This window comes from Pseudophryne corroboree, chromosome 9 (assembly GCF_028390025.1).
Source record: "Pseudophryne corroboree isolate aPseCor3 chromosome 9, aPseCor3.hap2, whole genome shotgun sequence".
Classification (NCBI taxonomy): domain Eukaryota; kingdom Metazoa; phylum Chordata; class Amphibia; order Anura; family Myobatrachidae; genus Pseudophryne; species Pseudophryne corroboree.
In genome coordinates, this window is record NC_086452.1 from 412331631 (window position 1) to 412357576 (window position 25946).

Genomic DNA, 25946 nt, shown 5'->3' on the forward strand with positions numbered 1-25946 from the left:
GCCCCCCCCCCCCCCCCTGCGCCCTGCACCATTCAGTGCCTGCTTAAGTGTGTGTGACTGGGAGCAATGGCGCGCAGCTAACCGCTGCGTGCTTACCTCATGAAGATCTGATGTCTTCTGCCGCCTGAAGTCTTTTCCTCAATACTCACCCGGCTTCTATCTTCGGCATCTGTGAGGAGGACGGCGGCGCGGCTCCGGGACGAACCCTAGGTGAGACCTGTGTTCCGACTCCCTCTGGAGCTAATGGTGTCCAGTAGCCTTAGAAGCAGTGCCCAACTTGATAAGCCAGCTCTGCTTCGCTCTCCTCGGTCCCACGATGCAGGGAGCCTGTTGCCAACAGTACTCCCTGAAAATAAAAAACCTAACAAAATTCATTTTCCACAGAAAACTTTGGAGAGCTCTCTGCAGTGCACCCATTCTCCTCTGGGCACAAGATCTAACTGAGGTCTGGAGGATGGGGCATAGAGTGAGGAGCCAGTGCACACCCATAGTCAAAGTTCTTTTTAGGTGCCCTATCTCCTGCGGAGCCCGTCTATACCCCATAGTCCTTACGGAGTCCCCAGCATCCAGCAATGGGGAAAGTATTGGAAGGTATTCTAAGAGATAGTATTCAGAAGTTCCTTGAAACCAATAAGGTCATTAAAAGGAATCAACATGGGTTTATGAAGGACAGATCCTGTCAAACCAACTTACTTGGCTTTTATGAAACAGTAAGCGCAAACCTAGATCAGGGTAAAGACGTGGATGTAATCTTTTTAGACTTTGCCAAAGCGTTCGATACTGTACCACACATGAGACTTATCTACAAGCTACAAGAATCAGGGCTAGGAAGCACAATATGCACTTGGGTCAAAAACTGGTTAGATAATAGGGAGCAGCGCGTTGTGGTTAATGGATCTTTTTCAACTTGGACTGAAGTGCTATGTGGTGTGCCGCAAGGCTCAGTATTAGGACCGCTATTGTTCAATATTTTCATTAACGACCTAACAGAAGGTCTAGAGAGCATGGTGTCAATTTTTGCAGATGATACCAAATTGTGTAAGGCTATAAATACAGAGGAGTATGCCGAGTCTCTTCAGAATGACTTAGTTAAATTAGAAGCATGGGCAGCCAAATGGAGAATGCGCTTCAACACAGACAAGTGTAAGGTAATGCACTGTGGTAACAAGAACAAAAATTACACCTACCTACTAAATGGGGTAAAATTAGGGGATTCTGTACTGGAAAAGGACTTAGGTGTCCTCATAGATAGCAAGCTAAGCAGTAGTACCCAAAGTAGGACTGCAGCAAAGAAGGCTAATAAGATAATAGCATGCATAAAACGGGGTATTGATGCTAGGGACGAGAGTATTATACTCCCGTTATATAAATCACTAGTGAGGCCACACCTTGAATACTGTGTACAATTCTGGGCACCGTACTACAAAAAGGATATCCTGGAGCTTGAAAAGGTACAGAGGAGGGCGACCAAACTAATTAAGGGCATGGAGACGATGGAATACAAGGAAAGGCTTGAAAGACTAGGCATGTTTACATTGGAAAAGGGGAGACTAAGAGGGGATATGATCAACATCTACAAATATATAAGGGGACAATACACAGAGCTTGCGCGGGACCTGTTTTTGGTTAGATCAACACAGAGGACTCGTGGACACTCGCTCAGGTTAGAGGAGAGGAGATTCCGCACAATACGGCGTAAAGGCTTTTTCACGGTAAGGACAATACGTGTTTGGAATTCCCTGCCCGAGGGAGTTGTAATGGCGGAATCTGTCAACACTTTTAAGAATGGGTTAGATAAATTCCTAATGGATAAGGATATCCAGGGGTATGGTGCATAGTCATGCATTATAGTTACTATAAATAGGGATAAAATGCAACGGCTGACAGCAGCATCAGTCAGAAATTTTAGTCAAATCATCATGCATAGGACACCACAAATAGGTTGAACTCGATGGACAATTGTCTTTTTTCAACCTCAGATACTATGTTACTATGTTTATCCTCTAGGACGTAAGAGAAATAAAGCATGCTATTTCAGTTAGGCTGGGGCCACACACAGCGTCCAAGCGGGTCCCGCTCGCTTGGCCGGGAGGGTTTTTTTGTGTGCACACGGATCCTGTTCTGCGGGATGCGGCAGAACAGGATCTGGTCAGTGACACACGGGATTTCAACGGAACAAAGGGCGGCACAGCCGCACTGTTTGAACACATACATTGAAATGTGTGTTCACATTGAAATCCCGTCGTCCTGTCATCCGGCCCAACCGGGTTGGATCTGGCGGCGGCGGGACTGCCACACATGTGTGGGCGCCTGCATAGGCGCCCATGTGCACTTTCCTTGCAGCCAAGCGGGTCCCGTTCACTTGCCCGCTATATGTGGCCCCAGCCTTAAGGGCCCCATACACTAGAACGATAATGCCCGATTTCATCTGATTTCGGTCATTCAGGCCGATATATGGGATGAAATCGGGCATTTTGCATGTATTTTAAATCCGATCCGCGTTCCCGTGAGCATCGGAACGGATCCCCTAGACTGAATGTGCTGCACTCGTGATATGTCGGACCCCGCAGGCATGGCTGGGATCGAACAAGATACAGCGTATGGTAAAGGACAGCATACAATGTATCTTATGCGATCCTGCTCCCCCGGGAAGCTACCGGGGTGATCGCCTGCGACATGAGGGTCCGACATATTGCAGTAGTGTGTTGGGCCCTTTAGAGTTCAATTTTTTTTTTCTAATTTCAATATGTTTTGGAAATTCTGTTGCTGGGCACCAAAGGTTCATTTTTTTTTTGTTAAATTTCAAAACTATACAGTATGAACTTACTTCACTTCTACCTTTGATAGTATAACGTGTTTCTCTTACAGGAATAAACCTGTATTTCATTTTAAGAAATGTATGTAACAAAAGCAAATACTCTGTCATTCAAAATTACAATTTAGATGTCTCTTGCCTAACTTTTCTTTTGTAAATAACGGATATAAAAAACAGAGCCAATAAAATAAGAATTTACTTACCGATAGTTCTATTTCTCGGAGTCCGTAGTGGATGCTGGGGTTCCTGAAAGGACCATGGGGAATAGCGGCTCCGCAGGAGACAGGGCACAAAAAGTAAAGCTTTAGGATCAGGTGGTGTGCACTGGCTCCTCCCCCTATGACCCTCCTCCAAGCCTCAGTTAGGTACTGTGCCCGGACGAGCGTACACAATAAGGAAGGATTTATGAATCCCGGGTAAGACTCATACCAGCCACACCAATCACACTGTACAACCTGTGATCTGAACCCAGTTAACAGTATGATAACAGCGGAGCCTCTGAAAAGATGGCTCACAACAATAATAACCCGATTTTTGTAACTATGTACAAGTAATGCAGATAATCCGCACTTGGGATGGGCGCCCAGCATCCACTACGGACTCCGAGAAATAGAATTATCGGTAAGTAAATTCTTATTTTCTCTATCGTCCTAGTGGATGCTGGGGTTCCTGAAAGGACCATGGGGATTATACCAAAGCTCCCAAACGGGCGGGAGAGTGCGGATGACTCTGCAGCACTGAATGAGAGAACTCCAGGTCCTCCTTAGCCAGGGTATCAAATTTGTAGGATTTTACAAACGTGTTTGCCCCTGACTAAATAACCGCTCGGCAAAGTTGTAAAGCCGAGACCCCTCGGGCAGCCGCCCAAGATGAGCCCACCTTCCTTGTGGAATGGGCATTTACATATTTTGGCTGTGGCAGGCCTGCCACAGAATGTGCAAGCTGAATTGTATTACACATCCAACTAGCAAAAGTCTGCTTAAAAGCAAGAGCACCCAGTTTGTTGGGTGCATACAGGATAACAGCAAGTCAGTTTTCCTGACTCCAGCCGTCCTGGAACCTATATTTTCAGGGCCCTGACCACATCTAGCAACTTGGAGTCCTCCAAGTCCCTAGTAGGCGCAAGACACCACAATAAGCTGGTTCAGGTGAAACACTGACACCACCTTAGGGAGAGAACTGGGGACGAGTCCGCAGCTCAGCCCTGTCCGAATGGACAAACAGATATGGGCTTTTTTGAGAAAAAAAACACCAATTTGACACTCGCCTGGTCCAGGCCAGGTCCAAGAGCATGTTCACTTTTCATGTGAGATGCTTCAAATCCACAGATTTGACTGGTTTTAAACCAATGTGTTTTGAGGAATCCCAGAACTACGTTGAGATCCCACAGTGCCACTGGAGGCACAAAAGGGGGTTGTATATGCAATACTCCCTTGACAAACTTCTGGACTTCAGGAACTGAAGCCAATTCTTTCTGGAAGAAAAATCGACAGGGCCCAAATTTGAACCTTAATGGACCCCAATTTGAGGCCCATAGACACTCCTGTTTGCAAGAAATGCAGGAATCGACCGAGTTGAAATTTCTTCGTGGGGCCTTCCTGGCCTCACACCACGCAACATATTTTCGCCACATGTGGTGATAATGTTGTGCGGTCACCTCCTTTCTGGCTTTGACCAGGGTAGGAATGACCTCTTCCTGAATGCCTTTTCCCTTAGGATCCGGCGTTCCACCGCCATGCCGTCAAACGCAGCTGCGGTAAGTCTTGGAACAGACATGGTACTTGCTGAAACAAGTCCCTTCTTAGCGGCAGAGGCCATAAGTCCTCTGTGAGCATCTCTTGAAGTTCCGGGTACCAAGTCCTTCTTGGCCAATCCGGAGCCATGAGTATAGTTCTTACTCCTCTACGTCTTATAATTCTCAGTACCTTAGGTATGAAAAGCAGAGGATGGAACACATACACCGACTGGTACACCCACGGTGTTACCAGAACGTCCACAGCTATTGCCTGAGGGTCTCTTAACCTGGCGCAATACCTGTCCCGTTTTTTGTTCAGACGGGACGCCATCATGTCCACCTTTGGTAATTCCCAACGGTTTACAATTATGTGGAAAACTTCCCCATGAAGTTCCCACTCTGCCGGGTGGAGGTCGTGCCTACTGAGGAAGTCTGCTTCCCAGTTTCCATTCCCGGAATGAAACACTGCTGACAGTGCTATCACATGATTTTCCGCCCAGCGAAAAGTCCTTGCAGTTTTTGCCACTGCCCTCCTGCTTCTTGTGCCGCCCTGTCTATTTACGTGGGCGACTGCCGTGATGTTTTATCCCACTGGATCAATACCGGCTGACCTTGAAGCAGAGGTCTTGCTAAGCTTAGAGCATTATAAATTTACCCTTAGCTATATTTATGTGGAGAAAAATCTCCAGACTTGATCACACTCCCTGGAAATTTTTTCCTTGTGTGACTGCTCCCCAGCCTCTCGGGCTGGCCTCCGTGGTCACCAACATCCAAAACTGAATGCCGAATCTGCGGCCCTCTAGAAGATGAGCACTCTGTAACCACCACAGGAGAGACACCCTTGTCCTTGGATATAGGGTTATCCGCTGATGCATCTGAAGATGCGATCCGGACCATTTGTCCAGCAGATCCCACTGAAAAGTTCTTGCATGAAATCTGCCGACTGGAAACCTTGTGCAATGATGCACTGATTTTAGGAGGTTCCTGACTAGCTCGGATAACTCCCTGGCTTTCTCTTCCGGGAGAAACACCTTTTTCTGGACTGTGTCCAGAATCATCCCTAAGCACAGGAGACTTGTTGTCGGGATCAGCTGCGATTTTGGAATATTTAGAATCCACCCTTGCTGTTGTAACAGTATCCGAGATAGTGCTACTCCGACCTCCAACTGTTCCCTGGACTTTGCCCTTATCAGGAGATCGTCCAAGTAAGGGATAATTAAGACGCCTTTTCTTCGAAGAAGAAACATCATTTCGGCCATTACCTTGGTAAAGACCCGGGGTGCCGTAGACAATCCAAACGGCAGCGTCTGAAACTGATAGTGACAGTTCTGTACCACGAACCTGAGGTACCCTTAGTGATAAGGGCAAATTTGGGACATGGAGGTAAGCATCCCTGATGTCTCGGGACACCATATAGTCCCCTTCTTCCCGGTTCGTTATCACTGCTCTGAGTGACTCCATCTTGATTTGAACCTTTGTAAGTGTTCAAATTTTTTTAGATTTAGAATAGGTCTCACCTAGCCTTCTGGCTTCAGTACCACAATATAGTGTGGAATAATACCCCCTTTTCTTGTTGTAGGAGGGGTAATTTAATTATCACCTGCTGGGAATACAGCTCGTGAATTTTTTCCCATACTGCCTCCTTGTCGGAGGGAGACCTTGGTAAAGCAGACTTCAGGAGCCTGCGCAGGGGAAACGTCTCGACATTCCAAACTGCACCCCTGGGATACTACTTGTAGGATCCAGGGGTCCCGTACGGTCTCAGCGTCATGCTGAGAGCTTGTCAGAAGCGGTGGAACGCTTCTGTTCCTGGGAATGGGCTGCCTGCTGCAGTCTTCTTCCCTTTCCTCTATCCCTGGGCAGATATGACTCTTATAGGGACGAAAGGACTGAAGCTGAAAAGACGGTGTCTTTTTCTGCAGAGATGTGACTTAGGGTAAAAACGGTGGATTTTCCAGCAGTTGCCGTGGCCACCAGGTCCGATGGACCGACCCCAAATAACTCCTCTTCCTTTATACGGCAATACACCTTTGTGCCGTTTGGAATCTGCATCACCTGACCACTGTCGTGTCCATAAACATCTTCTGGCAGATATGGACATCGCACTTACTCTTGATGCCAGAGTGCAAATATCTCTCTGTGCATCTCGCATATATAGAAATACATCCTTTAAATGCTCTATAGTCAATAAAATACTGTCCCTGTCAAGGGTATCAATATTTTTAGTCAGGGAATCCGACCAAGCCACCCCAGCTCTGCACATCCAGGCTGAGGCGATCGCTGGTCGCAGTATAACACCAGTATGTGTGTATATACTTTTTATGATATTTTTCCAGCCTCCTGTCAGCTGGCTCCTTGAGGACGGCCCTATCTATAGACGGTACCGCCACTTGTTCTGATAAGCGTGTGAGCGCCTTATCCACCCTAAGGGGTGTTTCCCAACGCGCCCTAACTTCTGGCGGGAAAGGGTATACCGCCCATATTTTCTATCGGGGGGAACCCACGCATCATCACACACTTCATTTAATTTATCTGATTCAGGAAAAACTACGGTAGTTTTTTCACATCCCACATAATACCCTCTTTTGTGGTACTTGTAGTATCAGAAATATGTAACACCTCCTTCATTGCCCTTAACGTGTGGCCCTAATAAGGAATACGTTTGTTTATTCACCGTCGACACTGGATTCAGTGTCCCTGTCTGTGTCTGTGTCGACCGACTAAAGTAAACGGGCGTTTTAAAACCCCTGACGGTGTTTTTGAGACGTCTGGACCGGTACTAATTGTTTGTCGGCCGTCTCATGTCGTCAACCGACCTTGGCGCGTGTTGACATTATCACGTAATTCCCTAAATAAGCCATCCATTCCGGTGTCGACTCCCTAGAGAGTGACATCACCATTACAGGCAATTGCTCCGCCTCCTCACCAACATCGTCCTCATACATGTCGACACACACGTACCGACACACAGCACACACACAGGGAATGCTCTGATAGAGGACAGGACCTACTAGCCCTTTGGAGAGACAGAGGGAGAGTTTGCCAGCACACACCAAAAACGCTATAATTATATAGGGACAACCTTATATAAGTGTTTTCCCTTATAGCATCTTTTTTATATATTTCTAACGCCAAATTAGTGCCCCCCCTCTCTGTTTTAACCCTGTTTCTGTAGTGCAGTGCAGGGGAGAGCCTGGGAGCCTTCCCTCCAGCCTTTCTGTGAGGGAAAATGGCGCTGTGTGCTGAGGAGATAGGCCCCGCCCCTTTTTCGGCGGCCTCGTCTCCCGCTCTTAACGGATTTTGGCAGGGGTTAAATAACTCCATATAGCCCCCGGAGGCTATATGTGAGGTATTTTTAGCCAAAAAAGGTTTTCATTTGCCTCCCAGGGCGCCCCCCTCCCAGCGCCCTGCACCCTCAGTGACTGCCGTGTGAAGTGTGCTGAGAGGAAAATGGCGCACAGCTGCAGTGCTGTGCGCTACCTTAAGAAGACTGAGGAGTCTTCTGCCGCCGATTCTGGACCTCTTCTTGTTTCAGCATCTGCAAGGGGGCCGGCGGCGAGGCTCCGGTGACCATCCAGGCTGTACCTGTGATCGTCCCTCTGGAGCTAATGTCCAGTAGCCAAGAAGCCAATCCATCCTGCACGCAGGTGAGTTCACTTCTTCTCCCCTAAGTCCCTCGTTGCAGTGATCCTGTTGCCAGCAGGACTCACTGTAAAATAAAAAACCTAAGCTAAACTTTTCTAAGCAGCTCTTTAGGAGAGCCACCTAGATTGCACCCTTCTCGGCCGGGCACAAAAATCTAACTGAGGCTTGGAGGAGGGTCATAGGGGGAGGAGCCAGTGCACACCACCTGATCCTAAAGCTTTACTTTTTGTGCCCTGTCTCCTGCGGAGCCGCTATTCCCCATGGTCCTTTCAGGAACCCCAGCATCCACTAGGACGATAGAGAAATAATCATAATTACGCAAAACAAGCAAAAGTAAGCACAAAACACATAAAACCTCTTTACCAATATCAGTGTAGATCTTCTCATAGTTCTCCATTTCACGTAGGTTCATGTCATGAACCAGGAGAGTTTTTCCCATGGAAAAGGAACACTGAGATAGAGTACTGAGCATCCGCTGGTACTGGGCGTATCTGTGAAATAAGCGGTAACATGACAGGAGGAGTAGTAAGATTATATAGCTGGAAGCACAAATTACAACCCTAGTTCGGGGAAATTCAGAGTTGCACACACAAGTTGGCCGCAATTACAACAGCACTCTGTGCACGGGACAAAATGCAGCTATTCATCCATATACTTGGTTTTATGAAACTGCGCAAACACTGTACACTTGGTCAAATAGACGTCATCATTATCAATGCACACTTGCATCAGCAGTATGGGGCAGGAGATCTGTCTGTAATCAGAGGGATCTCTATGTGTGCAAGTCTTTATTGGCAGCCATTCTATATGCCCTCACTCCATTGCGGCCAGTTACACCAATTAAGCCACAAGAGGAGATGCGACTGAGACACAAGCTCTGAATCGCCCACGGATGTGAACGCTCAGCTATGGAGCATGTGCTGTGCTGAAAACCAGACTCTGAATCGGACCCAAATTTTTCTAGATGAATGCAAATCTTATTGTACTGCTGACTGAATTGCAGCTCATGATTTTGACGTTTAAGAGTCTTATGCACTTGGGAGAGGACGGCAGATGACATCATCCACACAGCACTTATCTATCACATGAGGATGTCTGCATGTGTTCACAAAAACAAATATCAAGCCTGTTTCCCCTATAGTAATGAATGGTCAGGTTTGGACATGGCATCCATGAGGACGGGTGTGGTATAGAAAATCAACATGGTCTAGGATGTAGACAGTCATTAGGTTGACCCCATATGGTCAACATGCATTAGGTTGACAGGGTCAAAGAGATAGACCATGGAGAAGGTCATCAGGTACAAAAGGTCAACAAGGTCAAAAGGTCATGACAATGTTCAACACAAAAAAGTTTTGTTGGTTTCTTTTTTGGGAGGGGTGTCATTTTGTATGTTTAACCATATCCAAGCACCATTAGTGTGACCGTGTACCCTTGTGGGCTTGCTTCGCCCGGTACGCTTCCGACAAGGTAGCTCGCTGTGCGCGCCACAGGTTGCTATTCCCAATCATCGTCCACGTGGATAGTATATCAAACAACAGTAAGAAAAATATGAAAAAAAACCCCCACCAAAAATCTTGTGTCGATCATTGTTATCTCGACCTTTTGACCATGTTGCCCTTTGACCTAATGCATTCCAACCATATGGAGTCGACGTATACCTTGGAACCCCATGACTATTAGACTTTATGTGGCAGCACATAACAAGCGGTGTACCCTCTCTTTAAGCTTTGGTGCAATAACTCGGGTGAATGTACACATCTTACCTAGGGACGGGCAATGTGCTGCACTCCAGCTGCTGGGGAACTACACTTCCCACTAGTTCCCAGTACACTACCCTTGCCGCAGTTATGCTGTTAGTTTACGCTAAAAACTTTGGCAGGGCATGCTGGGATGTTTAGTTCCACAGCAGCTAGAGTCCGCACATTGCCTACCGCTGCCTTACATTATGGAAATGTCTATGCCCGCATTTTTTTTCTAAACAAATATCAGATAATAGATACACTCAACATTTATAATGTCATTGTACCATTTGCAAAGAGAGAGTAAATTATACTAGAGAGCCTTCTACTTCCAGCTGAGGTTTCAACGGACAGTGCTTAATCGCTCACCCATCCTCCTGTGATCCCGAGTTACACCACTTCACAAAGCCTTTCACCAGAAGGTTAATTCTTCGGTCATCACCGGCACCATCCCCATCAATCAAGAGACGTTTGCGGATAACTTCATCTATAAACACAAAGGTAGGTTGAATGAATACTACTTGAAATGTGTACCCACCATGGACGTATCATTTTTATAGTCAAAGCTCTGGAGTATACTGGAGTGTGACAGGAAAGGCTCTTCCTCACCGCACGTCACTGGTACCAACACATGTGCACTAGTAATAATGACTCAGGAGAGAGAATGAAACAGCATACAGATGTGTCCTTATACATCATTGCTGCATAAGCAACAAGCCCTCTTGGTATGCCAGGTCCCTCGAAACTGCTTGTGTGTGTGTCATCTTTTTTTGCTAAAAATGCGTCTTAGATGCAATGCGATGCGACTAGGACACACCATGAGACTGTGCTGATTTTGATAAACCTATAGCGGATCACAGTTGTGGCTATGAATAGTAAAAGCAGTCACCTCATGTGCCAAGCAAATATTTCCAAGAATGCCGTTTGTTCACTTGAACAGTCCCTGCGGTCTTCATAGTACTCAGTAAACCCTATTTAACGTACCAGGGGGGTAATTCCAAATTGATCGCAGCAGGAAATTTTTTAGCAGTTGGGGAAAACCATGTGCACTGCAGGGGGGGCAGATATAACATTTGCAGAGAGAGTTAGATTTGGGTGGGTTATTTTGTTTCTGTGCCGGTAAATACTGGCTGCTTTATTTTACACTGCAATTTAGATTTCAGTTTGAACAAACCCCACCCAAATCTAACTCTCTCTGCACATGTTATATCTGCCCCCCCTGCAGTGCACATGGGGGGTCATTCCGAGTTGTTCGCTCGTTATTTTGTTTCGCAACGGAGCGAATAGTCGCTAATGCGCATGCGCAATGTCCGCAGTGCGACTGCGCCAAGTAAATTTGCTATGCAGTTAGGTATTTTACTCACGGCATTACGAGGTTTTTTCTTCGTTCTGGTGATCGTAATGTGATTGACAGGAAGTGGGTGTTTGTGGGCGGAAACTGTCCGTTTTATGGGAGTGTGTGAAAAAACGCTACCGTTTCTGGGAAAAACGCGGGAGTGGCTGGAGAAACGGAGGAGTGTCTGGGCGAACGCTGGGTGTGTTTCTGACGTCAAACCAGGAACGACAAGCACTGAACTGATCGCAGATGCCGAGTAAGTCTGGAGCTACTCAGAAACTGCTAAGAAGTGTCTATTCGCAATTCTGCTAATCTTTCGTTCGCAATTTTAATATGCTAAGATTCACTCCCAGTAGGCGGCGGATTAGCGTGTGCAAAGCTGCTAAAAGCAGCTTGCGAGCGAACAACTCGGAATGACCCCCATGGTTTTGCCCAACTGCTAAAAAATGTCCTGCTGCGATCAACTTAGAATTACCCCCATAGTACAGATATGTCCTAATACATTTTGCTTCAGTCATTCCAAACAGCCCCTCTTGGCACGCCAGGTCCTGTGAGAATTTTCTAGCGTTGGGCGTCTTTTTTGCCAAAAAGGTCTCTTAATCGCAACACAATGTGACTAAGACGCATGAGGAGACTGTACTGATTAATTTTGATATATGACGGTTATATTCTGAGTCTGTACAGGAAGTGCTGCAATGCAGCAGCTGCAGCTTTTTTTTCCAATACAAGTTCTGTTCTGCTCCCTATACAGACTCAGGGAAGTATCCTAATAGTTGCGGTGATTAACTGCACGGTAATAACGGCTTTTTATCCTGGTAACGCTATCGGGCTATCCAATTACAGCCAGTACATTTACCATACAGTAAATCACCCGTTATCGGCCGATAACCCATGGGATCCGTCATAACTTTGCGGACCCATGTGTTCGCATCGAATAATAAGATTTTAAACCTACCGGTAAATCTTTTTCTCCTAGTCCCTAGAGGATGCTGGGGACTCCGTAAGTACCATGGGGTATAGACGGGCTCCGCAGGAGACATGGGCACTATAAAGAACTTTAGAATGGGTGTGCACTGGCTCCTCCCTCTATGCCCCTCCTCCAGCCCTCCGCTAGAGAACTGTGCCCAGAGGACACGGACAGTACGAGGAAAGGATTTTTGTTAATCTAAGGGCAAGATTCATACCAGCCCACACCATATAACATGGAATATACGTAACCAGTTAACAGTATGAACAAAACAGCATCAGCCAAAGACTGATCTCAACTGTAACATAACCCTTATGTAAGCAATAACTATATACAAGTCTTGCAGAAAAATGTCCGCACTAGGACGGGCGCCCAGCATCCTCTAATGACTAGGAGAAAAAGATTTACCGGTAGGTTTAAAATCTTATTTTCTCTTACGTCCTAGAGGATGCTGGGGACTCCGTAAGGACCATGGGGATTATACCAAAGCTCCAGATCGGGCGGGAGAGTGCGGATGACTCTGGAACACCGATTGAGCAAACATAAGGTCCTCATCAGCCAGGGTATCAAACTTATAGAACTTTGCAAAAAAGTGTTTGAACCCGACCAAGTCGCCGCTCGGCAAAGCTGTAACGCCGAGACGCCTCGGGCAGCCGCCCAAGAACAGCCCACCTTCCTAGTGGAATGGGCCTTTACCGAATTTGGTAATGGCCATCCAGCCGTAGAATGAGCTTGCTGAATCGTGTTACAGATCCAGCGAGCAATAGTCTGCTTAGAAGCAGGAGCGCCAACCTTGTTGGCTGCATACAGGACAAACAGTGCCTCTGTTTTCCTAACCCGAGCCGTCCTGGCTACATAAATTTTTAAGGCCCTGACTACATCCAGGGACTTGGAATCCTCCAAGTCATTCGTAGCCACAGGTACCACAAAAGGTTGGTTCATGTGAAACGATGAAACCACCTTAGGCAAAAATTGAGGACGAGTCCTTAATTCTGCTCTATCCACATGGAAAATCAGATAGGGGCTTTTGTGCGACAAAGCCGCCAATTCGGACACCCGCCTTGCAGATGCCAAGGCCAACAACATGACCAACTTCCAAGTGAGAAATCTTAACTCAACCGTTTGAAGAGGTTCAAACCAGTGAGATTTTAGGAACTGTAACACCACGTTAAGGTCCCATGGTGCCACTGGAGGCACAAAAGGAGGCTGTATGTGCAGCACTCCCTTTACAAAACTCTGGACTTCTGGGAGAGAAGCCAATTCCTTCTGAAAGAAAATTGATGGGGCCAAAATCTGTACCTTAATGGAGCCTAATTTCAGGCCCATATCCACTCCTGTCTGTAAAGAGTGGAGAAAACGGCCCAGATGGAAATCGTCCGTAGGAGCATTCTTGGATTCACACCAAGATACATACTTTCTCCAGGTACAGTGATAATGTTTCGCCGTCACTTCCTTCCTAGCCTTTATCAGAGTAGGGATGACTTCTTCCGGAATGCCTTTCCCGGCTAGGATTCACTGTTCAACCGCCATGCCGTCAAACGTAACCGCGGTAAGTCTTGGAACACGCAGGGCCCCTGTTGCAACAGGTCCTCTCTGAGAGGAAGAGGCCACGGATCTTCTGTGAGCGTTTCCTGAAGATCTGAATACCAGGCCCTTCGAGGCCAATCTGGAACAATGAGCATTGTCTGCACTCTTTTTCGTCTTATGATTCTCAATATCTTTGAGATGAGTGGAAGAGGAGGGAACACATAGACCGACTGAAACACCCACGGTGTCACCAGTGCGTCCACTGCTACTGCCTGAGGGTCCCTTGACCTGGCACAATACCTCCGAAGCTTCTTGTTGAGACGTGAAGCCATCATGTCTATTTGAGGAAGTCCCCAATGACTTGTTATTTCTGCAAAAACTTCTTGATGAAGTCCTCACTCTCCTGGATGGAGATCGTGTCTGCTGAGGAAGTCTGCTTCCCAGTTGTCCACTCCCGGAATGAAGACTGCTGCCAAAGCGCTTATGTGATTTTCCGCCCAGCGCAGAATCCTGGTGGCTTCCGCCATTGCCACTCTGCTCCTTGTTCCGCCTTGGCGGTTTACATGAGCCACGGCTGTGACGTCTGATTGAATCAGAACCGGTAGGTCGCGAAGAAGATTCTACGCTTGACGTAGGCTTTTGTATATGGCCCTCAATTCCAGTACGTTGATGTGTAGACAAGCCTCCTGGCTTGACCATAGCCCCTGAAAATTTCTTCCTTGTGTGACTGCTCCCCAACCTCGGAGGCTCGCGTCTGTGGTCACCAGAACCCAGTCTTGAATGCCGAACCTGCGACCCTCTAGAAGATGAGCACTCTGCAGCCACCACAGGAGAGACACCCCGGCCCTGGGGGACAGGCTTATTTTCTGATGAATTTGGAGATGGGACCCGGACCACTTGTCCAGAAGGTCCCACTGAAACGTCCTTGCATGAAACCTGCCGAAGGGGATGGTCTCGTAGGTCGCCACCATTTTCCCCAGTACTCGAGTGCATTGATGGACCGACACTCTTTTCGGTTTTAACAGGTCTCTGACCATGCCTTGGAGTTCCTGGGCTTTTTCCGTTGGGAGAAAAACCCTCTTTTGTTCCGTGTCCAGAATCATGCCTAAGAACGATAGCAGAGTTGTTGGAACCAACTGTGACTTTGGTAGATTTAGAATCCAGCCATGTTGCTGCAGCACTCCCAGGGAGAGCGCCACGCTTTTCAGCAACTGATCTCTTGATCTCGCTTTTATCAGGAGATTGTCCAAGTACGGGATAATTGTGACTCCCTGCCGGCGCAGGAGCACCATCATTTCCGCCATCACCTTGGTGAAAATCCTCGGGCCGTGGAAAGCCCAAACGGCAACGTCTGAAACTGGTAATGACAGTCCTGTACAGCGAATCTCAGGAACGTCTGATGAGGGGAATATATGGGGACATGAAGGTATGCATCCTTTATGTCCAGTGACACCATAAAATCCCCCCCTTCCAGGCTGGAGATTACTGCCCGGAGCGATTCCATCTTGAATTTGAACTTTTTCAAGTACAGGTTTAGGGATTTTAAATTTAGAATGGGTCTGACCGAACCATCCGGTTTCAGGACCACAAATAGGGTTGAATAGTACCCTTTTCCCTGTTGAACCCGTAGAACCTCGACAACCACTTGTTGTTGACACAATTTTTGAATTGCAGCTAAAACTATCTCCCTTTCTGGGGAAGAAGCTGGTAAAGCCGATTTGAAAAACCGGCGAGGAGGCACGTCTTCGAATTCCAGCTTGTAACCCTGGGATACAATTTCCATTGCCCAAGGATCCACGTCTGACTGAACCCAGACGTGGCTGAAGAGTCGAAGACGTGCCCCCACCGGCGCAGACTCGCTCAGTGGAGCCCCAGCGTCATGCAGTGGATTTAGTAGAAGCCGGGGAGAACTTCTGCTCCTGGGAACTAGCCGTAGCCGGCAGTTTTTTCCCTCTACCCTTACCTCTGGCGAGGAAGGAAGAGCCCCGACCTCTTCTGGACTGAAAGGACTGCATCTGATATTGCGTCGCTTTCTTTTGCTGTGGGGAAACATAAGGTAAAAGAATAAGATTTTACTCACCGGTAAATCTATTTCTCGTAGTCCGTAGTGGTTGCTGGGGACTCCGTAAGGACCATGGGGAATAGACGGGCTCCGCAGGAGACTGGGCACTCTAAGAAAGAATTAGTACTACTGGTGTGCACTGGCTCCTCCCTCTATGCCCCTCCTCCAGACCTCAGTTAAGGAAACTGCGCCCGGAAGAGATGACATTACAAGGAAAGGATTTTGGAATCCAGGGTAAGACTCATACCAGCCACACCAATCACACCGTATAACTCGTGATAACATACCCAGTTAACAGTATGAACAACAACAGAGCATCAAACAACAGATGCCAACATAACATAACCCTTTTATTAAGCAATAACTATATACACGTATTGCAGAAAGTCCGCACTTGGGACGGGCGCCCAGCATCCACTACGGACTACGAGAAATAGATTTACCGGTGAGTAAAATCTTATTTTCTCTAACGTCCTAGTGGATGCTGGGGACTCCGTAAGGACCATGGGGATTATACCAAAGCTCCCAAACGGGCGGGAGAGTGCGGATGACTCTGCAGCACCGAATGGGCAAACACAAGGTCCTCCTCAGCCAGGGTATCAAACTTATAGAACTTTGCAAAGGTGTTTGAACCCGACCAAGTAGCTGCTCGGCAAAGTTGTAATGCCGAGACCCCTCGGGCAGCCGCCCAAGAAGAGCCCACTTTCCTTGTGGAATGGGCTTTCACTGATTTTGGATGCGGCAAACCTGCCGCAGAATGAGCCTGCTAAATCGTGTTACAGATCCAGCGAGCAATAGTCTGCTTTGAAGCAGGAGCACCCAGCTTGTTGGATGCATACAGGATAAACAGCGAGTCAGTTTTCCTGACTCCAGCCGTCCTGGCTACATAAATCTTCAAAGCCCTGACTACATCAAGCAACTTGGAGTCCTCCAAGTCACGAGTAGCCGCAGGCACCACAATAGGTTGGTTCAAATGAAAAGATGACACCACCTTCGGCAGAAATTGCGGACGAGTCCGTAATTCTGCCCTGTCCATATGGAAAACCAGATAGGGGCTTTTACATGACAAAGACCGCCAATTCTGACACACGCCTAGCCGAAGCTAAGGCCAATAGCATGACCACTTTCCACGTGACAAACTTTAGCTCCACGGTCTTAAGTGGCTCAAACCAGTGAGATTTCAGGAAACTCAACACCACGTTAAGATCCCAAGGTGCCACTGGTGGCACAAAAGGGGGCTGAATATGCAGCACTCCCTTTACAAACGTCTGTACTTCAGGAAGCGAAGCCAGTTCCTTTTGAAAGAAAATGGATAGGGCCGAAATCTGGACCCTAATTTTAAGCCCATAGTCACTCCTGACTGTAGGAAGTGCAGGAACCGGCCCAGCTGGAATTCCTCTGTAGGGGCCTTCCTGGCCTCACACCAAGCAACATATTTTCGCCATATACAGTGATAATGTTTTGCTGTCACGTCCTTCCTAGCCTTTATCAGCGTAGGAATAACTTCATCCGGAATGCCTTTCTCCGCTAGGATCCGGCGTTCAACCGCCATGCCGTCAAACGCAGCCGCGGTAAGTCTTGGAACAGACAGGGCCCCTGTTGCAACAGATCCTGTCTGAGAGGCAGAGGCCATGGGTCCTCTGTGAGCATTTCTTGCAGTTCCGGGTACCAAGTCCTTCTTGGCCAATCCGGAACAATGAGTATTGTTCTCACTCCTCTTTTTCTTACGATTCTCAGCACCTTGGGTATGAGAGGAAGAGGAGGAAACACATAGACCGACTGGAACACCCACGGTGTTAGGAGTGCGTTCACAGCTATCGCCTGAGGGTCTCTTGACCTGGCGCAATACCTTTGTAGCTTTTTGTTGAGGCGGGATGCCATCATGTCCACCTGTAGCAGTTCCCATCGATTTGTAATCTGTGTGAAGACTTCTTGATGAAGTCCCCACTCTCACGGGTGGAGGTCGTGCCTGCTGAGGAAGTCTGCTTCCCAGCTGTCCACTCCCGGAATGAACACTGCTGACAGTGCTTGCACACGATTCTCCGCCCAACGAAGAATCCTGGTGGCTTCCGCCATCGCTACCCTGCTTCTTGTGCCGCCCTGGCGGTTTACATGAGCCACTGCGGTGATGTTGTCTGACTGAATCAGCACCGGTTGGTTGTGAAGCAGAGGCTCCGCTTGACTCAGGGCGTTGTATATGGCCCTTAGTTCCAGGATATGGATGTGCAGACAAGCCTCCTGACTTGATCACAGCCCTTGGAAGTTTCTTCCCTGAGTGACTGCTCCCCATCCTCGGAGGCTTGCATCCGTGGTCACCAGGACCCAGTCCTGTATGCCGAACCTGCGGCCCTCGAGAAGGTGAGCACTCTGCAGCCACCACAGAAGAGACACCCTGGCCCTGGGGGATAGGGTGATCAGCCGATGCATCTGAAGATGCGATCCGGACCACTTGTCCAACAGATCCCACTGAAAGGTCCTCGCATGGAACCTGCCGAAGGGAATGGCTTCGTATGACGCCACCATCTTTCCCAGGACTCGCGTGCAGTGATGCACCGACACCTGTTTTGGTTTTAAGAGTTCTCTGACCAGAGTCATGAGCTCCTGAGCCTTCTCCGCCGGGAGAAACACCTTTTTCTGGTCCGTGTCCAGAATCATGCCCAGGAAGGGCAGACGAGTCGTAGGGATCAGCTGCGACTTTGGTATATTCAAAATCCAGCCGTGCAGTTGCAACACTTCCTGAGAGTGTGCTACGCTGATCAGCAACTGCTCTCTGGACCTCGCCTTTATGAGGAGATCGTCCAAGTATGGGATAACTGTGACACCCTGCTTTCGAAGGAGCACCATCATTTCCGCCATTACCTTGGTAAATAATCTCGGTGCCGTGGAGAGACCAAACGGCAACGTCTGGAATTGGTAATGACAGTCCTGTACCACAAATCTGAGGTACTCCTGATGAGGTGGATAAATGGGGACATGCAGGTAAGCATCCTTTATGTCCAGGGACACCATAAAATCCCCCTCTTCCAGGCTTGCAATGACCGCTCTGAGCGATGCCATCTTGAACTTGAACCTTTTCAGGTATATGTTCAGGGATTTTAAATTCAATATGGGTCTGACCAAACCGTCCGGTTTCGGAACCACAAACTTTGTGGAATAGTAACCCCTTCCCTGTTGAGGGAGGGGAACCTGTACCACCACCTGCTGGAGATATAATTTGTGAATTGCCGCTAACACTACTTCCCTTTCTATGGGGGAAGCAGGCAGGGCTGATTTTAGGTAACGGTGAGGGGGCGTCACTTCGAATTCCAGCTTGTATCCCTGAGACACAATCTGTATAGCCCAAGGATCCACCTGTGAGCGAACCCACTGGTGGTTGAATTTTCGGAGACGCGCCCCCACCGCTCCCGACTCTACCTGTGGAGCCCCAGCGTCATGCGGTGGATTTAGTGGAAGCCGGGGAGGACTTCTGTTCCTGGGAATTAGCTGTATGGTGCAGCTTCTTTCCTCTACCCCTGCCCCTGGCAAGAAAGGACGCACCTCTGACTTTCTTGCCTTTTTGTGATCGAAAGGACTGCATTTGGTAATACGGTGCTTTCTTAGGCTGTGAGGGAATATACGGCAAAAAATTTGACTTCCCAGCTGTAGCTGTGGAAACTAGGTCCGAGAGACCGTCCACAAACAATTCCTCACCCTTGTAGGGTAAAACCTCCATGTGCTTTTTAGAGTCGGCATCGCCTGTCCATTGCCGAGTCCACAGGACCCTTCTGGCAGAAATCGACATTGCATTTATTCTAGAGCCCAGTAGGCAAATGTCCCTCTGGGCATCCCTCATATATAGGACAGCGTCTTTTATATGCCCCAGTGTCAGTAAAATAGTATCCTTGTCCAAGGTATCCAGGTCCTCAGACAGTGTATCTGTCCATGTTGCTACAGCACTACACATCCAGGCCGACGCAATTGCCGGCCGCAGTATGGTACCTGAATGTGTATAAACAGACTTCAGGATACCTTCCTGCTTCCTATCCGCAGGATCCTTTAGGGAGGCCGTATCCTGTGACGGCAGGGCCACCTTCTTAGATAAGCGTGTCAGAGCTTTGTCTACCCTAGGGGAGGATTCCCAGCGCATCCTGTCCGTTGGCGGGAAGGGGTATGCCATAAGTAACCTTTTGGAAATCAGCACTTTCCTATCAGGAGAATCCCAAGCTTTTTCACATAACTCATTTAACTCATGTGAAGAGGGAAAAGTCACCTCTTGCTTTTTCTCCCCAAACATATAAACCCTCTTGTCAGGGACAGGGTTTACCTCTGATATGTGCAATACATCCTTCATAGCTACAATCATGTAGCGGATGGCTTTAGCCATTTTAGGCTGCAATTTTGCATAATCGCCATCGACACTGGAGTCAGAATCCGTGTCGATATCTGTGTCAACAATATGGGATAGTGGGCGCTTCTGAGACCCTGACGGCCTCTGCGCTGTAGGATCAGGCATGGGCTGAGACCCCGACTGTCCCAAGGCTTCAGCTTTATCCAACCTTTTATGCAAGGAGTTTACATTATAATTTAACACCTTCCACATATCCATCCAATCAGGTGTCGGCGCCGTCGGCGGGGACACCTCATTCATCTGCACCTGCTCTGCCTCCACATAGCCCTACTCGTCAAACATGTCGACACAAGCGTACCGACACACCACACACACAGGGAATGCTCTATATGAGGACTGGACCCCCACAAGGCCTTTTGGAGGGACAGAGAGAGAGTATGCCAGCACACACCCCAGCGCTATATAACCCAGGAATCACACAGTAACTTAGTGTTTACCCAGTAGCTGCTGTATATATGATTATTGCGCTAAATTTATGTGCCCCCCCTCTCTTTTTACCCTCTTTCTACCGCGAGTCTGCAGGGGAGAGCCTGGGGAGCTTCCTCTCAGCGGAGCTGTGGAGAGAAAATGGCGTTGGTGAGTGCTGAGGAAGAAGCCCCGCCCCCTCAGCGGCGGGCTTCTGTCCCGCGATTTGGTGTAAAAAATGGCGGGGGCTCATGCATATATACAGTGCCCAACTGTATATATGCTGCTTTTGCCAGGAGGTACTCAATTGCTGCCCAGGGCGCCCCCCCCCCCCGCCCTGCACCCTACAGTGACCGGAGTGTGTGGGTTAGTGTGGGCGCAATGGCGCACAGCTGCAGTGCTGTGCGCTACCTCATGTGAAGACAGGAGTCTTCTGCCGCCGATTTTGACGTCTTCTTGCTTCATCCGCCGGCTTCTGTCTTCTGGCTCTGCGAGGGGGACGGCGGCGTGGCTCCGGGAACGGATGACCAAGGTTAAGTTCCTGTGTTCGAACCCTCTGGAGCTAATGGTGTCCAGTAGCCTAAGAAGTGCAACCTAGCCGCAGTTAGTAAGTTTGCTTCTCTCCCCTCAGTCCCACGTAGCAGAGAGTCTGTTGCCAGCAGAAGCTCTCTGAAAATAAAAAAACCTAACTAAAATACTTTCTTAATAGCAAGCTCAGGAGAGCTCACTAAAATGCACCCAGCTCCTTCCGGGCACAGATTCTAACTGAGGTCTGGAGGAGGGGCATAGAGGGAGGAGCCAGTGCACACCAGTAGTACTAATTCTTTCTTAAAGTGCCCAGTCTCCTGCGGAGCCCGTCTATTCCCCATGGTCCTTACGGAGTCCCCAGCATCCACTAGGACATTAGAGAAAGTAGATTTACCCGCGGTAGCTGTGGAAACCAGGTCCGCGAGACCTTCCCCAAATAAATCCTCACCTTTGTAAGGTAAAACTTCCATATGCTTCTTTGAGTCGGCATCACCCGTCCATTGGAGGGTCCACAGGGCTCGCCTAGCAGAAATCGCCATGGCGTTGGATCTTGAACCTAGTAGCCCAACGTCTCTCTGAGCGTCTCTCATATATAAGACTGCGTCTTTAATATGACCTAAGGTCAATAAAATGGTATCTCTAGGGTATCAATGTCAGCTGACAAGGTATCTGTCCAAGCTGCTACCGCACTACAAACTCAAGCCGATGCTATTGCCGGTCTGAGCAAAGCACCCATATGTGTAATTGATTTTAAGGTAGTTTCCTGTCTGCGATCAGCAGGATCCTTGAGGGCTGCTGTGTCTGGAGACGGTAGCGCCACCTTTTTTGACAAGCGCGTTAACGCCTTGTCCACCCTGGGCGAGGATTCCCACCGTAACCTGTCCTGTACAGGGAAAGGGTATGCCATAAGAATTCTTTTGGGAATCTGCAGTTTCTTGTCTGGAGATTCCCAAGCCTTTTCAAATAACGCGTTCAGCTCATGAGATGGGGGAAAGGTTACCTCAGGTTTCTTTTCCTTAAACATGCATACCCTCGTGTCAGGGACAGAGGGGTCATCTGTGATATGTAAAACATCCTTTATTGCAATAATCATGTAATGAATACTTTTGGCCACCCTTGGGTGTAACCTCGCATCATCATAGTCGACACTGGAGTCAGAATCCGTGTCGGTATCCGTGTCTGCTACTTGGGACAGGGGACGTTTCTGAGACCCTAAAGGGTCCTGTGACACAGTCAAAGCCATGGATTGACTCCCTGTTCTATCCCTGGACTCTGCTTTGTCCAATCTCTTATGTAATAAAGACACATTTGCATTTAAAACATTCCACATGTCCAACCAATCGGGTGTCGGCGTTGTCGACGGCGACAACACAATCATTTGCTCCACCTCCTCCTTAGATGAGCCTTCCGCTTCAGACATGCCACACACTCAGGGATATATTTATATGGAGACAATTCCCCACTAAGGCCCTTTGGAGAGACAGAGAGAGAGTATGCCAGCACAAACCCAGCGCCACCTGACTCTGGAAACAGAATTCCCAGTTAAACAGCGCTTTTATACCAATATATGTATATACACTCACTGCGCCAATTAAATGTGCCCCCCCCCTCTTTTTTGCCCTCTGTCACCGTGTTCAGCAGGGGAGAGTCCGGGGAGCCAGCTTCTCTGCAGTGTGCTGTGGAGAAAATGGCGCTGGTTAGTGCTGGAGGGTCAAGCCCCGCCCCCTCAGCGCCGGGCTTCGGTCCCGCTCAAATTCACAATACTGGCGGGGGATTATTTTATATACTGCCTCCCCAGTATATCTATATACTTTAGCCAGTCCCAAGAGGTTTAATATTGCTGCACAGGGCGCCCCCCTGCGCCCTTCAGTGCCCGCTGTGTGTGTGTGCGCGTGTGGGAGCAATGGCGCGCAGCGTTACCGCTGCGCGTTACCTCAGAGAAGATCTGAAGTCTTCAGCTGCCTTTGAAGTCTTCTTGCTTCTGATACTCACCCGGCTTCTATCTTCCGGCTCTGTGAGGGGGACGGCGGCGCAGCTCCGGGACGAACGGCGAGGGTGAGACCTGCATTCCGACCCTCTGGAGCTAATGGTGTCCAGTAGCCTAAGAGGCAGAGCCTATCACTTAAGTAGGTCTGCTTCTCTCCCCTCAGTCCCACGATGCAGGGAGCCTGTTGCCAGCAGTGCTCCCTGAAAATAAAAAACCTAACAAAAGTCTTTTTCAGAGAAACTCAGGAGAGCTCCTCTGTATTGCACCCAGTCTCCTCTGGGCACAGGATCTAACTGAGGTCTGGAGGAGGGGCATAGAGGAAGGAGCCAGTGCACACCCATCTAAAGTTCTTTATAGTGCCCATGTCTCCTGCGGAGCCCGTCTATACCCCATGGTCCTTACGGAGTCCCCAGCATTCTCTAGGACGTAAGAGAAAATGGGTCTCCTGGGGCTGCTTATCGTGGATTCTGCTTTGCGTGCCCCCTCATAATCCCTGATAATTTCCCGTTTACAGGGCTAATTGGATAGCCCCGGGGGAATGCTTTAGCTGCAGTAGCTCACGGCAGCTAACAGGATACCACCCTCTGTCACACACAGTGTACAAGTATCATATATCACATTAATCAGCACCGTCTCCCCAGGTGTTCTAGCCGCATTGCGTTGTCCGATGTTAGCAGAGTTGCATGGAACCTGGCGGCTCACTCCTGCTAGGCACCTCGCGCTGCATGGTGTACTGAGGCTAGCTGTAAGAGGACGCATTTGTTGGCTGAGAGGTGGCTGAGAGGTGGCTGTAAATACTCTAAAGTGTAAGCAGGTATAACAGGTAATGAGATTGGAAATTATGAATATTACAGCCAAAGTTAGGTCTTATGAACTGCACTAGTGTGATTGGGTTACTGTAGGTCATGGCATGTGTGTTAAATGAGACTGACAGTCTTGTGGGATCAAGCAGAGCCGTAACTACGCGTGTGCCAGGTGTGCCTGGCACACAGCGCAGTCGCCCTGAGGGCGCAACTGCCCACTTTCCCTAAAATCATCAGCGGCTTGTAATGAGTCAAACTGACTCATTACAAGCCGCCTTGGTGAGTGTGCTGCCACTGGAAAGTAGCAGCTCCGGAGGCAGGGGAGAAGGAGGGGGAGGAGGGAGCCGCAGAAGCGCTATGTAATTGATGGCAGCGCCGCCACAGCTGTCCCTCTCCTTCCACATAGGCTGGCCGCCGCAGTGAATGCTGGGTTGCGCTTCCCTCATCCCAGCATTCACAGCTGTTGCAGTGGCCAGCCAATGCGGAAGGAGAGGGACAGCTACAGCGGCGCCGCCCACAATTACAGTGCGCTGCTGCGGCTACCTCCTCCCCCTCCTCCTTCTCACCTGCACCGAGGAGCCTGACTGCCTGAGCAAGCGGAGAAATGGTAAGTATAGTCTGTCTGTCTGTCTATCTATATCTCTCCTGTCTACCTAATGTGTAAAAGGGGGACTGGCTGCCGTAATGTGTAAAAAGGGGGCGCTGTCTGCCGTAATAAGTAAAAAGGGGGACGCTGTCTGCCGTAATAAGTAAAAAGGGGGACGCTGTCTGCCGTAATGTGTAATAAGGGGACGCTGTCTGCCGTAACGTGTAAAAAGGGGGACGCCGTCTGCCGTAATGAGTAAAAAGGGGACGCTGTCTGCCGTAATGAGTAAAAAGGCGGATGCTGTCTGCCGTAATGAGTAAAAAGGCGGATGCTGTCTGCCGTAATGAGTAAAAAGGGGACGTTTTCTGCCGTAACGAGTAAAAAGGGGACGCTGTCTGCCATCACGAGTAAAAAAGGGGACGCTGTCTGCAGTAATGAGTAAAAAGGGGGACGCTGTCTGTCGTAATGAGTAAAAAGGGGGACGCTGTCTGTCGTAATGAGTAAAAAGGGGACGCTGTCTGCCATAATGTGTAAAAAGGGGAACGCTGTCTGTCGTAATGTGTAATAAGGGGACGCTGTCTGCCGTAATGAGTAAAAAGGGGACGTTGTCTGCCGTAACGAGTAAAAAGGGGACGCTGTCTGCCGTCACGAGTAAAAAAGGGGACGCTGTCTGCAGTAATGAGTAAAAAGGGGGACGCTGTCTGTCGTAATGAGTAAAAAGGGGGACGCTGTCTGTCGTAATGAGTAAAAAGGGGACGCTGTCTGCCATAATGTGTAAAAAGGGGGACGCTGTCTGTCGTAATGTGTAATAAGGGGACGATGTCTGCCGTAATGAGTAAAAAGGGGACGCTGTCTGCCGTAACATGTAAAAAGGGGGGCGCCGTCTGCTGTAACATGTAAAAAGGGGGACGCTGTCTGCCATAACATGTAAAAAGGGGGACGCTGTCTGCCATAACATGTAAAAAGGGGGACGCTGTCTGCCGTAATGTGTAATAACGAGATTTATGGTAAAAACTTACCGTTGTTAATTCTCTTTCTGCGAGGTACACTGGGCTCCACAGGGAATGACATTGGGGGGTGTAGAGTAGGATCTTGATCAGAGGCACCAACAGGCTCAAAGCTTTGACCTTCTTCCCAGAATGCCTAGCGCCGCCTCCTCTATAACCCTGCCTCCATGCACAGGAGCTCAGTTTTTGTTAACCAGTCCAATGCAGTAACAGGCAAAAGAGACGACAACTGTTAGTGGCCACATACACCACATTCTCACGACATGAGAAAGTGACAGCGGCTAATGCCATACCATACCAAAGAAGCTAAGTGCGTCAGAGTGGGAGCCCTGTGGAGCCCAGTGTACCTTGCAGAAAGAGATTTAACAACAGTAAGTTCTTACCATAAATCTCGTTTTCTGCTGCGGGGTACAC

At 48.8% G+C, this 25946-nt stretch overlaps 1 protein-coding gene across 4 annotated transcripts in view; it reads right to left on the reverse strand.

Annotated features, from left to right (window-relative positions):
* THOC7 (THO complex subunit 7) overlaps nt 1–25946 on the reverse strand; it is a 113106-nt gene that overhangs the window by 32612 nt on the left and 54548 nt on the right. For all 4 annotated transcript variants that reach the window (XM_063940914.1, XM_063940912.1, XM_063940913.1 and 1 more), the window contains exons 2-3: nt 10307–10424; nt 8559–8686 (exon numbers count right to left, since the gene is read on the reverse strand). In XM_063940914.1, coding sequence (XP_063796984.1) covers nt 8559–8667 — 109 coding nt within the window. In that variant the 5' untranslated portion in view covers nt 8668–8686; nt 10307–10424. The remainder of the gene's footprint in view (nt 1–8558; nt 8687–10306; nt 10425–25946) is intronic.